This window comes from Callithrix jacchus, chromosome 5 (genome assembly GCF_049354715.1).
Source record: "Callithrix jacchus isolate 240 chromosome 5, calJac240_pri, whole genome shotgun sequence".
Taxonomy (NCBI): Eukaryota; Metazoa; Chordata; class Mammalia; order Primates; family Cebidae; genus Callithrix; species Callithrix jacchus.
This window is the reverse complement of record NC_133506.1, coordinates 32,040,239-32,053,588: the sequence shown is the minus strand read 5'-3', so window position 1 is coordinate 32,053,588 and position 13,350 is coordinate 32,040,239. Positions and strand designations below refer to the sequence as shown.

General features: G+C 46.6%; 1 protein-coding gene across 5 annotated transcripts in view; it reads left to right on the top strand.

The window, feature by feature from the left end:
* Nucleotides 1–13,350, top strand: part of ABHD12 (abhydrolase domain containing 12, lysophospholipase) — an 83,404-nt gene that overhangs the window by 49,526 nt on the left and 20,528 nt on the right. For all 5 annotated transcript variants that reach the window (XM_054255317.2, XM_002747526.7, XM_017972021.4 and 2 more), the window contains 2 exons: nt 3,647–3,771; nt 13,169–13,274. In XM_054255317.2, coding sequence (XP_054111292.1) covers nt 3,647–3,771; nt 13,169–13,274 — 231 coding nt within the window. The remainder of the gene's footprint in view (nt 1–3,646; nt 3,772–13,168; nt 13,275–13,350) is intronic.

Below are 13,350 nucleotides of genomic sequence, written 5' to 3'. Positions count from 1 at the left end.
GAGTTGCCACAAACCCTGAATTTGTTAAAACATTTGGTATCTGCAAAGTGCACTGAAGTGAAGTGCACTGAGATGTGGTGCGTTTGTGTTGTTTCTGCTGATGAATAGAGATCATCACTTTTAGTGAAATCATATCAGTGAACATCTGTCAGTGACCTGGCCGTCTTTCACGTGGTTTCTCTTGCTCAGCATAATTATTTTGAGATTCATCTTGTTTCCTAAAAAAAAAAAATAATAATAAAAGAAAAGAAAAAGAAATTAAAAAAAAGAGATTCATCTACATGGTTGCATGTATCAATAGTTTATTCCGTTGTGTTGCCACATTGTATTCCATTCTGAGGGCATACCGTGGTTTGTCTATTCACTCAGATGGCCATTTGGGTTGTTTCCCTTTACCGCTGCTGTGAGTAAAGCTGTGAACGTTTGTGGTTTTTTTGCTGTTGTTGTTCGTTTGTTTTTGAGATGGAGTTTTGCTCTTGTTGCCCAGGCTGAAGCTGTGAACATTTTTGAACAAGTCTTTGTGTGGACATAGGCTTTCCTTTCTCGAGGCACAAAATTGCAAATCACCTGACACCTTACAGTAAGGCACGAGGTCTGTGCAGGTGCTGCAGGCTGAGTAAGCAGATCGTGGGAGGGAGACAGAAGTAACTGCAGGTGCCAGAGCAATCCAAGCATAGGCGCCAGGCATTGGAGTGGTGGCACAGTTGATTTCAGGCTTTTTTCTTTTTATGGGCTTTTCATTTTCTCTCAGGATAATGTCCTGAATCTTTCTGGTACTCTTCTAACCTCTCACATTATACCCAGTTTCTCCCTGCCAGGGCCATTAGCTGTGTCAGATCCTGCTCTTTTCTTTAAGGAGAATAAAGAGTAGGTCATGGAAGCTAAGATATATTGCAGATTTGGTGCAAGGACTCACATGTGCAGGCCACATGTGTTATTGTGTGTAATCCTTCCAGGAACCCCACAGAGGAGGTACCATTATCATCCCCACCAAGGATTAAGGAAAACAAGGCTCAGAGAGGTTAAATAACTTGCTCAAGATAGCACAGCTAGTAAGTGATGGGTTAGATGTTGAACCAGACTTAAGAACTGGCACTTTGAATCTCAATATTGTGATTAATATACCTCATTGAAAAGCTAGATCATGTATGACATTTAAGATGCCATTTTAAACTGTTCTTCCCATCATCTAGTTAACTCTTGTATTCCTAACTTACTGTGTCAGACCAGTGGCCTTGTCCTGGGTAGCCCCGCTAGCTCAGATCACCCTGGGCAGTATCGCCAGCAGCAGGTACCTGTCATCCAGCGTGCTATGGCCCACTGGGCTGTGAGCACAGCGCAAGTGTGGGCGCCATCCTTTGCCAACCTGACTGTCCACCACCTCAGAGTGCCAGGCGCTCAATGATGATCCCTGAATGAACCAGGTGAATGAATGAATGAGTTACATTATCAGATGTGCATGTCATTCATCAGCTTTATTGAGGTGTTTATGTCAGCTTTATTAACTTGTTATTTACATCAGTTTTATTGAGATTATTTATTTATTTTTATTGTTGAAGACGGGGTTTCACCATGTTGGTTAGGCTGGTCTCAAGCTCCTGAGCTCGAGATCCCCCTGCCTCGGCCTCCCAAAGTGCTGGGATTACAGGCATAAGTCACCACGCCCGGCGAGATTATTTATATATAGGAAAGTTCATAGATTCTAAGCGTACAGTTCAGTGAGTCTTGACAAATGCATGCCATTATGTAACCACAGCCTCATCAAGGTGCAGAATGTTCCGTCACTCCAAGATCCTCTCCTGGCCCTTGCGATCAACCTCCTGCTCCACCCCCAGCCCTTGGCAACCTCTCTCTGTTCTGTTTTTCTGTCCTTATACTTTTACATTTTCTAGAATTGTAGACAAATGGAATTATATAATATACAGTCTTTTGTGGGTGTCTTATTTAACAGTCCTTTTGAGATTCACCTGTATTGTTGCTTGTATCAGCAGTTCAATATATGGTTTTAAAACCACCTTAAGGCCTGGCGCGATGGCTTACATCTTAAACCCAGCACTTTAGGAGGCCAAGGCGGGTGGATAACGAGGTCAAGAGTTTGAGACCATCCTGGTCAAATGTGGTGAAACCCCATCTCTACTAAAAATACAAAAATTAGCTGAGCGTGGTGGCCCACGCTCGTAGTTCTACCTACCTGGGAGGCTGAGGCAGGAGAATCACTTGAACCAGGGAGGTGGAGGTTGCAGTGAGCCGAGATCACGCCACTGCACTCCAGCCTGGCAACACAGCAAGACTTTGTCTCAAAACAAAACAACAACAACAAAAAACCCTTAAATATTTTTTTGGAAATCATCCAGAGATAGCTGGTTCCGCTAGGTTTAGACTCCTCTGGTAAGTTAGAGCAGTGGTCCTCCAGGTGTGCCCTTGGCACTCCTGATCCTTGCAGAGGGTCTGTAAGGTCAGACTAATTTCCATAATAACACCAAGGTGTGATTTGCCTGTTTTCACCCTCCTCTCATGGGTGTGCGGTGAGGTTTTCCAGCTGATAAGTGATATGTGGATTCATAGCAGATTGAATGCAGATAGGAGACTCCATCTTTCTGTTAAGCTTTCTGGCTTAGAGAAATTTATAAAAATGTTAATGCCACTCTTCTCACTAAAACTGTTTAATTTTTTTTCTTCCCATTAAAAGTTTTTTGTATTGGAAAATTATTTTTCATAACAAATATTATTCATAACAACATGTAATGGATTTTTATGACTAGATGAATTAATAGACATTTTAAAATGTCTTATTTTTAACTTCTCATATGACAGATTATTATAAATATAAACTGTTTATGACTGTCTGTCATATGAGTTAAAGAAGCAGCTCTTTTAGCAGAAGCTCTATAGGGTCCTCAATTTTATAGAGAAGTCCTGAGACCAACGAGTTTGAGAATCACTGAGTTAAGGTATTTTTGAAAGGGAACTGGGGACAAAATAAGAACTCTGGAGCTGGAGCAGAATTAGAGGAGGAGGGTCATGAGACCCTGGGCTGGTGCCCTGGCTTGAGGGGCCTGGAGAAGGATCCTCTGTTGAGTGGATACTGAGGGGCTCATCCAGGCATAAATCTAAGGACACACCGTGCCAGTGCTGAGCCTCCTGCTCTCTGAGGACCTGGTCAGGCAGGTTCTGTTGATGTCCTTGCTCTATGGGCTTCCTATTAGGAGCTACTGAGTAACCTCTGCCTGCCTGCAGTTGTCTCACTGAAGACTGACCAGGAGGCCCCAGAAGGCCGCTCTTTCCTGATATGAGGTTACAGCTGGGGTCTGATGTCAGGTAGGGGGCACTTGCGGGGTCTGCTCTCTGCTGGATTCTTCTGCAAGGGCGAATGAAGAAATCATTAGCTATTTCTTTGTCTTTTAAGAAAAGAAATTCCTCTTACCCCCAGTAGAGTTCTAAGCTCAAATTAAAAGACTTATCTAAGATAATTACTTTAGCAAAGGCAGGTGGGAGGCTAATTTTGTAACTGGAGGCTAATTAAGTATCCTTGTGAAAAAAAAAAACTACTTGTGGAGCTTGTTTAGAGATTTTGATAGCACTCTCAACAGACGACAGCAAAATGGCACCTCTGCCTTTTGACCTATTCATTGCTTTTTTCTTGCAGGCGAAAGGGCCTGTGGTTGCGCCTGAGGAAGATACTTCTCTGTGTTTTGGGGTTGTACATTGCCATTCCATTTCTCATCAAACTGTGTCCTGGAATACAGGCCAAACTGATTTTCTTGAATTTCGGTAAGTTCTATGTGTCCGTTTTTCCTTTAATTTCAGTAAGGGTTCATTTCCATGATGATGTCTGATATTGGTGGGAGTCTCTTTACTTTCATGGAGATTTAGTTTACCTACAGTGAAGGGTACAGATCTTAAGTGTACAGTTTATATCTTTAGAGAGAAATAGGTAAAGCTACCACCCAGATTGAGAAATAGAACACTTTTATTACCGAGAAAGGTCCCTGTGTCTCCTCCCAGCTGGAGGAGTTTCTGTGCTAGCGTTGCTCTGCAGTGCTGGATTTGCATCCACAGAAGATTGCACTGGGGGCAATCTTTCTTCAGTGTGTCTTTCTTCAGCTGAGGTAGTAAAAACGTTGACAACGTGGGAGGTCAGCTGAAGCCGTCAGGTTGGAGATTCCTTGTCAGTTGTGCATTCTAGGAGCCTAGCTGTCCTTGGAAAAGATGACCACTGAAAAATATAATACCTTTTAAAAAATGAGGCCTTTTTTCTTTCTTAAAAAAAATAGTTTTTTATACCCTTAAAAATCCAGATATGCAGTACTTTGGTTTCTGTAGAATTTTGTGCTGGCCTTGTAGGTATTGTAGTCTTGAGTGAACTTGGACCTTGTGTGTTTTTTCACGCTGTGTATATACTTTTGGAGATGCGGGAGGAGAAAGGTACAGAAGTGTCAGGCCCAGGAGGTCAAAGGCGGAGGCTCTGGGCACATGGCCCTGGGAACAGTCCTACAAGTGAGGCTCCAAGGAAGGGGCTGCATCTGTGGGTTCCGGGCTTGAGAACAATGGGGCTCGCACACAGTGGGTGTTCTGTGAAGGACAACCTGAGAAGCAGGTGTGGACGGCATTAGAACAGGAGGAGGCAGGAGCTCGGGGCTCACTCTGTAGCCAGATTGGTTTACACATAGTGAGTGTGGCCTTGTATGTTCGGGAGTTTGAGGCTCAGAAAGCTGGGCCTGATGTTGCTGAGGCAGCAGCTGTGAACTGGTGGAGGGAGACGGAGAGGAGGAGGCCACGGAGGAAAACAGGAGGTGCTGAGAAGCTCCAGACTTCTTCTAAAGGCATCTGGGCTTACGAGTTTGGGTGTTCAGTCTATGGTAGACTTAATCACAGAAACTTAGGCAATGACTTGCTAAAAAGGAATTTCTGTTTTTGTTTGTTTTTATGCTGGTAGGAAGAACAGAAATTGTAAGACCCGTATTTAATACTTTGTAAATTTGAGGTTTTTTTAATTTGGATATCTCAAAATAACTGTAAAACATATGTAGTGTACAAGAAGCATTTGATTTTTCTAATGGAAAGGTAGTTAAACTTCTAGGAATTTTTCATCTCCAAGTTTTGCCACTTGTGAGAAGCACAAACTCAAAATGAAACTAACAACATACTAGAATGATGAGAGTTTTGTTTTTCTGACTTTAATGTTCTTTAAATATATACAGTACAGCCCAGGAAGAATTTGGGGCTTAGGTATAAACACGAAGCTATGGGGCTGCAGAGTCACCATCAGCAGACCTCAGACTGGACCCTCACGGCTTTTCATCCTTTGCCGGCCTCTTTGGGCAGGTGCCTTTGCTGCTGGGCACGTGAGCTGGTTCTTGAAGGGAGGATGTGTGGGGTGCATTGCCCTGCGTGGCCTGGCACACTATGGACCCCCAGCAAATGTTCAAATTGAGTAGATTTTCTTTAGCTTAATTGTTGGGCTACTGTAGACACACAGCCTACAGGTTTTGCTCTGTGAGTTTCCTAAGGAGGTGGTGGCTGCTCTGAGGGAGAACTTTGGGTTCTCCTGGTCCAGACCCATGGCATGGGAAAGGAGGGCTGGGCTCAGGTGAGGGAGGCTGAGCCTCCCAAGGTACCCATCCTTAATGATTTCCTTCCATCTGTCTCCCACACTGGAGTAGGAGAGCCTACAGCAGCGTTTTGTTTTGTTTTGTTTTGAGATGGGGCCTGGCCCTGTTGCCCCAGCTGGACTGCAGGAGTGTGATCACGGCTCACTGCAGCCTCGACCTCCCAGGTTCAGGTGACCCTCCCACCTCAGCCTCCTGAGTCGTTGGGACTGCAGGCACCTACCACCATGACATCTGGCTAATTTTTTGTATTTTTAGTAGACATGGGCTTTCGCCATATTGTCCAGGCTGGCCTGAAACTTCTGGGCTTAAACAATTCTCCTGCCTTGGCCTCTCAAATGCTGGGATTACAGGTGTGAGCCGCTGCACCCAGCCCAGTGGTATTTTGAAAGAAATGTTTACTTGTCAGTGTGATAAAGAGCTGTGTTTCCTGCCTCTTTTGAAAAGCTGACCAAAGATCTAGCACCAAGGAACAGTGTGCCTGGGAGCAGCGATTGGACATTTCTTCTGCCTCACCCCCGGCCATCTGCCTAGCCCCGCCCACACCCCACTCCTCCGCTGCTCCATGATGAGCAGTGCCAGTTCCCAGGCTCCGCTGTCCTCCCCAGAAAGCCACGGTGTGTCATGTCAGCATGTAGGGCCCTCCCAAGTGTGGATCTCTGTCCCTTTGGGAGGGAGGAGGAGCAGCATGGGGTTTGTTGGTTTTTCAGTTGTAATGAGCATCCAAGGTTTACAGGTCTGTGTCTGTGTCCCCCGCTGAGGAAGTCGGGGTCTGTGGCGTGGCCCTGCGGAGGGGGCTCTGCTCTTGTCTCCAGACGAGAAGCGTGACCAGGGCATTCGTTCAGTATTACAGGAAGAGTAGCAATCTCTTGGGCCCCAGAACATGGTTAAAGTATTCTTAACTTCACAGCAAATCTATCTGAAACCAAATTTATAAATAAGATAAGTAAGCTTTTAAAAATGCATAGCACCTATGAATTAAGGCATTACTCTACTTTAAATAAATTTTCATAAGCAAAACGTACTTGATTATTCTAAAAACAAAAGAATTAGCTAAAAAACCCTGAATAGCATAAATAAGAAAATGAACATTACTCTGAGAAAATCCTTAACACTGTACTTTATTTCCTACTGGCCTTTTTTCTGTGTGTCTGTTTACATACACATAAATATGTGTACTTTTCAATACTTGTATTCACAGTCTGATTCCATCCAAAAGATGTTTGGTGAGACCCAGCATTTATGAAGCCTAGAACATCTTCCCAGCCTTGTTTGCCTTTGGGTCAAGAAGGCGTCTCCTGGTGAGAGGCATGTCTTGGTTCAGAAGCCAGGGAGGGCTTTTTTGGAAATAGGTCAGATCTATTATAATGCATTTGTTTTTAAAGCAAAGGGCCAGCCTCCTTTTTTTTCTTACCCTGAGCAATCCCTGTTAACTCCTGTTATCTTTCTTCTCTTATCCCCTTTTTTTCACACGTAAGGCCCTGTAACCTGCATCAAGTAATTGGAATTTGATAAAACCCAAATAACCAGTTTTGGCCTTCCCTTATTGACACCACACCTCTTATGGCTGCTGGTATCAAGGTTGTCTGTCACTCACAGTGATTAGAATGAGACTTAGCCCTGCTTAAAACCCTCGGTACTCAAAGATGTCCGTCATAGCTCAGTAGTTTCAGCCTTTCCCCCAAGAAGTATTTTGCAGATAAAAGAAGTATGACAGAGCAGGTCGTTTTTTATTCACTCACATTCTCACTCCCTCACTCTCCACGGTGCCCATGCGTACAGGATCCTTTCTCCATCACGGCTGTTGATGTTTGGGTTGCTGGTACGTGATGACATTACCAGAGGGGTAGACAGTGAAAATCGGGGGAAGCAGAGTCAGAGGCCTCAGTCCCAGCAGCTCTGTGGGCCTTGCTTGCCCACGGGTCTGGGGCCTGCCTGAGGGGCTCCCAGTTCAGAAGAGCCCATGAGAGGGAGCCATGAGAGAGCTGGACCTCAGTGGCACTAGGCAAAGGGGCCCACCACCTGGGCCATTCCCGTGGGGCTGCCATGGGGCTGAGCAGTCTGTCCCCACCCCAGGTCTGTGGATGAAGCAGAGGCCTGGGCAGGGTGGAGTAATACTGGCCAGGTGTCCTGTAGCCACCCACTCTGGGAGTGTGTGATCCCTGGGACTGACCAAGCCCCATGCCTCCCATGCCACATGATGCTGGTTGGAGGAAGGGAAAGTGCCCAGGCAGCGTCTGGGGGACTTCAGAGCAGTCACTGTGCCTTTTTTTCATGGTTGTTTCTAAAATGAGTAAAAGTGAACTGGAAGACCAGCTTCCTGGAATGAGGCCATCCTAGAATAGAATTTGTCTTCCTAGTTCTTAGATTTCTTGGGCTTGGAAGGTTTCTGGATTAGCTGCTAATCCTTGTCAAACACTTCAGTGGCCAGGGAATGCCCTCAGAACTCTTGGACAGTTTGTATTCCAAGAGCTTGGCCTCCTTCTCCAGACGCAGAACTGAGTGAGGCCTGAGGCGGAGCTGGTGGATGCCCAGTGTCTTCAGCCCTCAAGGACACCCACTCCCATCTGGCAGAGACAGGGCTGGTTCCAGCGTCAGAGGCAGGATTGGCTGAGTGGGTCTGGGTGTGGGACGGACAGTGGGCTTTAGGCGCGGATATTCAGAGTTGTGTTGAGGAAGCCACCACGCTCCCAGCTGCCAGATGACAGACTTGGCACCTTGGGCTGCAGCTCTCAGGCTCCAGAAGTGTGTGGTGAAGTCCCAGGATGGAGGCGGCAGGGGGAGGCCCTGGAGTCTGAAGTGAACTCATTTCTAGTCACTCCCTCTGCTCAGGAGCCTCCTCCAGGTCCCATTGCCAAAATAAAATCTGAAGTCTTGTATGGCTGTGTTCTTTTTTTTTCCTGGAGATCAGACTTTTATTATTACTCAAATCAGTCTCCCATAGCATTCAGGGATCAGAGTTTTTAGGGACAACTTGGTGGGTGCAGGGAAGCCAGTGAGCTGGAAGTGCTGATGGTCAGGTCAGAGGTGAATTCATAGGGAGTCTAAACTGTCTTGTGCTTAGTCAGTTCCTAGGTTGCGGGGAGGCCACAAGATCAGATGAGCCAGTTTGTTGATCTGGGTGGTGCCAGCTGATCCATCAAGTGCAGGGTCTGTAAAATATCTCAAGCACTGGTCTTAGGTTCTGCAGTAGTGATTTTATCACCAGGAGCATTTTGGGGAGGGTCAGTCTTGTAGCCTCCAGCTGCATGACTCTTAAACCATAATTTCCAATCTTGTGGCTAAAATGTTAGTCCTACAAAAGTAGTCTCGTCCCCAGGTGAGAAGGGTTTGTTTCCAGAAAGGGATGCCATCTTTGTTTTAAACTATAAACTAAGTTCCTCCCAAAGTTAGGTCAGCCTGTGCCCAGGAATGCCAAGGACAGCGTGGAGGCTAGAATGTGCGCAGGAATGCCCGAGGACAGCGTGGAGGCTAGAATATGCCCAGGAATGCGAAGGACAGCGTGGAGGCTAGAATGTGCCCAGGAATGCCCGAGGACAGCGTAGAGGCCAGAATGTGCCCAGGAATGCCAAGGACAGCGTGGAGGCCAGAAGCAAGAGGGCGCCAGTTACATCAGATCGCTTTCACTGTCTCGGTTATAATTTTGCAGTCGTGGTTTCAATCCCTCTCTTTAGGTTTTTCTTTTTCTTTGTTTTTTTTTAGACGGAGTCTTGCTCTGTCACCCAGGCTAGAGAGCAAGTGGCACAATCTCGGCTTACTGCAACCTCCACCTCCCAGGTTCAAGCAATTCTCTTGCCTTAGGCTCCCGAGTAGCTGGGACTACAGGCATGTGCCACCACACCTGGCTAATTTTTATAGTTTTAGTAGAGATGGAGTTTCACTGTGTTGGCCTCTGACTCCTGACCTTGTGATCCACCCACCTCAGCCTCCCAAAGTGCTGGGATTACAAGCATGAGCCACCACACCTGGCCCCCTTTGGGTCTCATAACACCTTAATCTTAAAGTGCTGGCTAATGAAGATGGAGAAAGGGCAAAGACAGCTCTGACTTCTTCCTGCTGGCCAGGGTTGTGTAGTGAGGGTAGTTGTTTACCCCAAGGTGAGAGAAATGGAATCACTTTGCAGCTCTCTGAGCACACTCACACAGGCCTGGCAGGGTTTCCAGGGATTTGTATTGTCACCTATAGTGTTAGCACTGCATTTAAGGAAACAGTGTACTGTAAGGTAAATAACGGGTACTAGGGTAAGGAGTACAATTCCCAGTTTTAAAAGTAAAGATTTGAATGCGTTAGTTTGGTGACTCGTAGCCCACAAAGAATTTAAGATCTAGTTCAGGCCGGGCGCGGTGGCTCACACCTGTGATCCCAGCACTTTGGGAGGCCGAGGTGGGTGGATCACGAGGTCAAGAGATCGAGACCATCCTGGTCAACATGATGAAACCCTGTCTCTACTAAAGATACAAAAAATTAGCTGGGCATGGTGGCACGTGCCTGTAATCCCAGCTACTCGGGAGGCTGAGACAGGAGAATTGCCTGAACCCAGGAGGCGGAGGTTGTGGTGAGCCGAGATCGCGCCATTGCACTCCAGCCTGGGTAACAAGAGCGAAACTCCGTCTCAAAAAAAAAAAAAAAAGATCTAGTTCAAACTGCAGGAAAAATGCAAGAATAGCTGACAACAGTTATGCTATAGTGGTTTTTCTAAAGCATAATTTTTCTCTCTCCAGTCCCCATTTTTATTAAAAGACAAATCATTAAAGGACTGATTTGTTTGCAAAATAAACTTTAGCCTTATTATACTTGGCCTGATTATTTGCATAAAGTACAACACAAATAATTAGTTTTTACATAGGCTTTTTAAATTGGCTTTGATAGAACTCTATTCCATAAGGAATCTCAGTTAAGCCTTTTTTTTTTTTTTTTGAGACGGAGTTTCGCTCTTGTTGCCCAGGCTGGAGTGCAATGGCACGATCTCGGCTCACCGCAACCTCCGCCTCCTGGGTTCAGGCAATTCTCCTGCCTCAGCCTCCCGAGTAGCTGGGATTACAGGCACGCGCCACCATGCCCAGCAATTTTTTGTATTTTTAGTAGAGACGGGGTTTCACCTTATTGACCAGGATGGTCTCGATCTCTTGACCTCGTGATCTACCTGCCTCGGCCTCCCAAAGTGCTGGGATTACAGGCGTGAGCCACCGCACTGGCCCTCAGTTAAGACTTTTTAAAAGCTGACTTTAACCACGGTTTTGTACCCTCAAATACCTCTCCTCGTGAAGTCCTAAAATAACTTGGGGCTCCTGGACCTGTTAGAAAGTGACATTCTTTCTCACAGTTTAGGAACCCTGTACAGGGACTGACCAGTTTAATCCACGGAGCTTTTATTGGCTCCACAAGTCAAGTTTGCCTCCTTGAAGGAAAGCACCCCATTCCAGTCAAAGCTTTGGTAAAATGACCAATTTCTTCAATTGTGTCCTGTTGCAGAAGAGGCTGTTGAATTTCTTTTTTCTTTCTTTTTTTTTTTTGAGATGAAGTCTTGCTCTTTTGCCCACGCTGAGTGAAGTGGCGTGATCTTGGCTCACTGCAGCCTCCGCCCCCCAGGGTTCAAGCAATTCTCCTGCCTCAGCCTCCCAGGTAGCTGGGATTACAGGTGCAAGCCACCACGCCCAGCTGATTTTTCTATTTTTAGCAGAGACATGGTTTTGCCATGTTGGCCAGGCTGATCTCGAACTCCTGACCTCAGGTCCCACCTGCCTTGGCCTCCCAAAATGCTAGGATTACAGGTATGAGCCACCACATCCAGCCTGCCACTTTTCTTTTGAGAGAAATTTCTTATTAAAGTTTTGAAGGTGTATCTGCTTCCTGGGGAAGAGATGGATTAAGAAGGTGGGGTATGACCTGCAGCCCTGGTGGGATGAACTGTCTTCCCATGTGGTCGCAGGCACTCAGGGAGTTTCTGGGAAGGAGTGTGTGTCCCCATGTCCTTGTGTGCCCAGCCTGGTGACATTTGAGGAAGTGAGGCTAGATGTCCAGCGTGCCACATGGACGTGGGAGATTCTTCATGCAACCCCTGTCCACCAGAGATAGCTGAAGAGAAGCCAGGCCCACACTGCTCTCTGTCACTGTCTGTTTTTGGGAGTTGCCATTTTATAAGGCAGGCAAATCCCACCTCAGGGTTTATGGGTTTATTTTAAATTTTTCATTTTTCTGTTAAACTTACTTTAAAGTTGTGTTCAGCAAAAGCAGTAAGAGTACAACAGTGGTCTGGGCATGGTGTCTTACACCTGTAATCCCAGCACTTTGGGAGGTCGAGACGGGCAGATCACCTGAGATTGGGAGTTCGAGACCAGCCTGATCAATATGGAGAAACTCCGTCTCTACTAAAAATACAAACTTAGCAGGGTATGGTGGCACATACCTGTAATCCCAGCTACTTGGGAGGCTGAGGCAGGAGAATTGCTTGAACCCAGGAGCCAAGATCGTGCCATTGTACTCTAGCCTGGGCAACGAGCTAAAAAAAAAAAAAAGAAAGAAAAAGAAAAAAACGGGTACAATGGTATATATAAGGAAAAAATTGCTCCCATTCTCCCCACACACACTTCGAAGCTGTGCGAGCAACCTGGCTTCTTTCTCTGTTTCCTCCTAGCCAGACATGGGGGTTTTCGTTTGCACGTTTTTACAATAACAAATTGGGGATACCACTCCCGCACCCACACCCATGGTGACCTTCCTGCTCTCGTGGCCACAGGTCCTAGAGGATCCTCCAGGTCTAAGGGCCCCATAGTCTTCCACAGTTTGGGGTGCTGGCTAATTCACTCACTGCCCTACTGGCAGATGACCTGATTAATGCATGATTTCTGCCGGGCCATTGCACTGATTTCACTCTGCTCTGCATGGGTCCCGTGGATTCACCCCTCTCGTTGCTCCCACACCTCACCTTCTGCTGTCTTCTCTGTGTTAGGCATCAGTCCTAGAAACTTTGGAATCCTCTTTACCTGTTTTGCCACCCAACATTCAGTTAGTCATTAGGTCCTGCAGCACCATCCCCTTTCCTGCTGTCCTTCCCGCTCCACCCGGCACCAGGCTCACCTGTGTTTTTCGCAGGCTCTGCCTCCCCAGCCTCCCTCCTGGCCGGCCTATCCTTCAGACCTGTTGGGGATCTTCCCTTCGCTCATTTGCATCTCCTCACACCTTGAATAACCTTAGACCTTAGCGATCCAGTCTCTACACAGACCTTACCCTCACTGCAGTATCTGTCCCTGCCCACACTGGCCTCGGCCCCTACTCTCCTGAGGCTGGGCCTGTAGGTCTGGCATGATTGCAGGATTGCACAGGAAAATAACTTGGTGGTTTCTGAGAGCTTCTGCAGTGTGTGTTTGTGGGTGTGCACCTGTGGATTTGTGTGTATGTGGGCACATGTGGATGCATATGTGTGCACGTGTGTGTATGCATGTTTGTGTGCATGTGTGTGTGTATGTCTGTGTGCATGTCTGTGTGTGTGTGTGTGTGTGTGTGTGTGTGTATTCATCTACTGCCAGTGATGCTAATTTCCATCTCTTTGTTTCCTACAGTGAGGGTTCCCTATTTCATTGACTTGAAAAAACCACAGGATCAAGGTTTGAATCACACGTGTAACTACTACCTGCAGCCAGAGGAAGATGTGTCCGTTGGAGTCTGGTGAGTGCCAGTAAGCTCTGTAGCCCCTCCAGCAGCAGGAAAAGGCCCTACTTGACTGAGCTGGTACTGTCTCTGG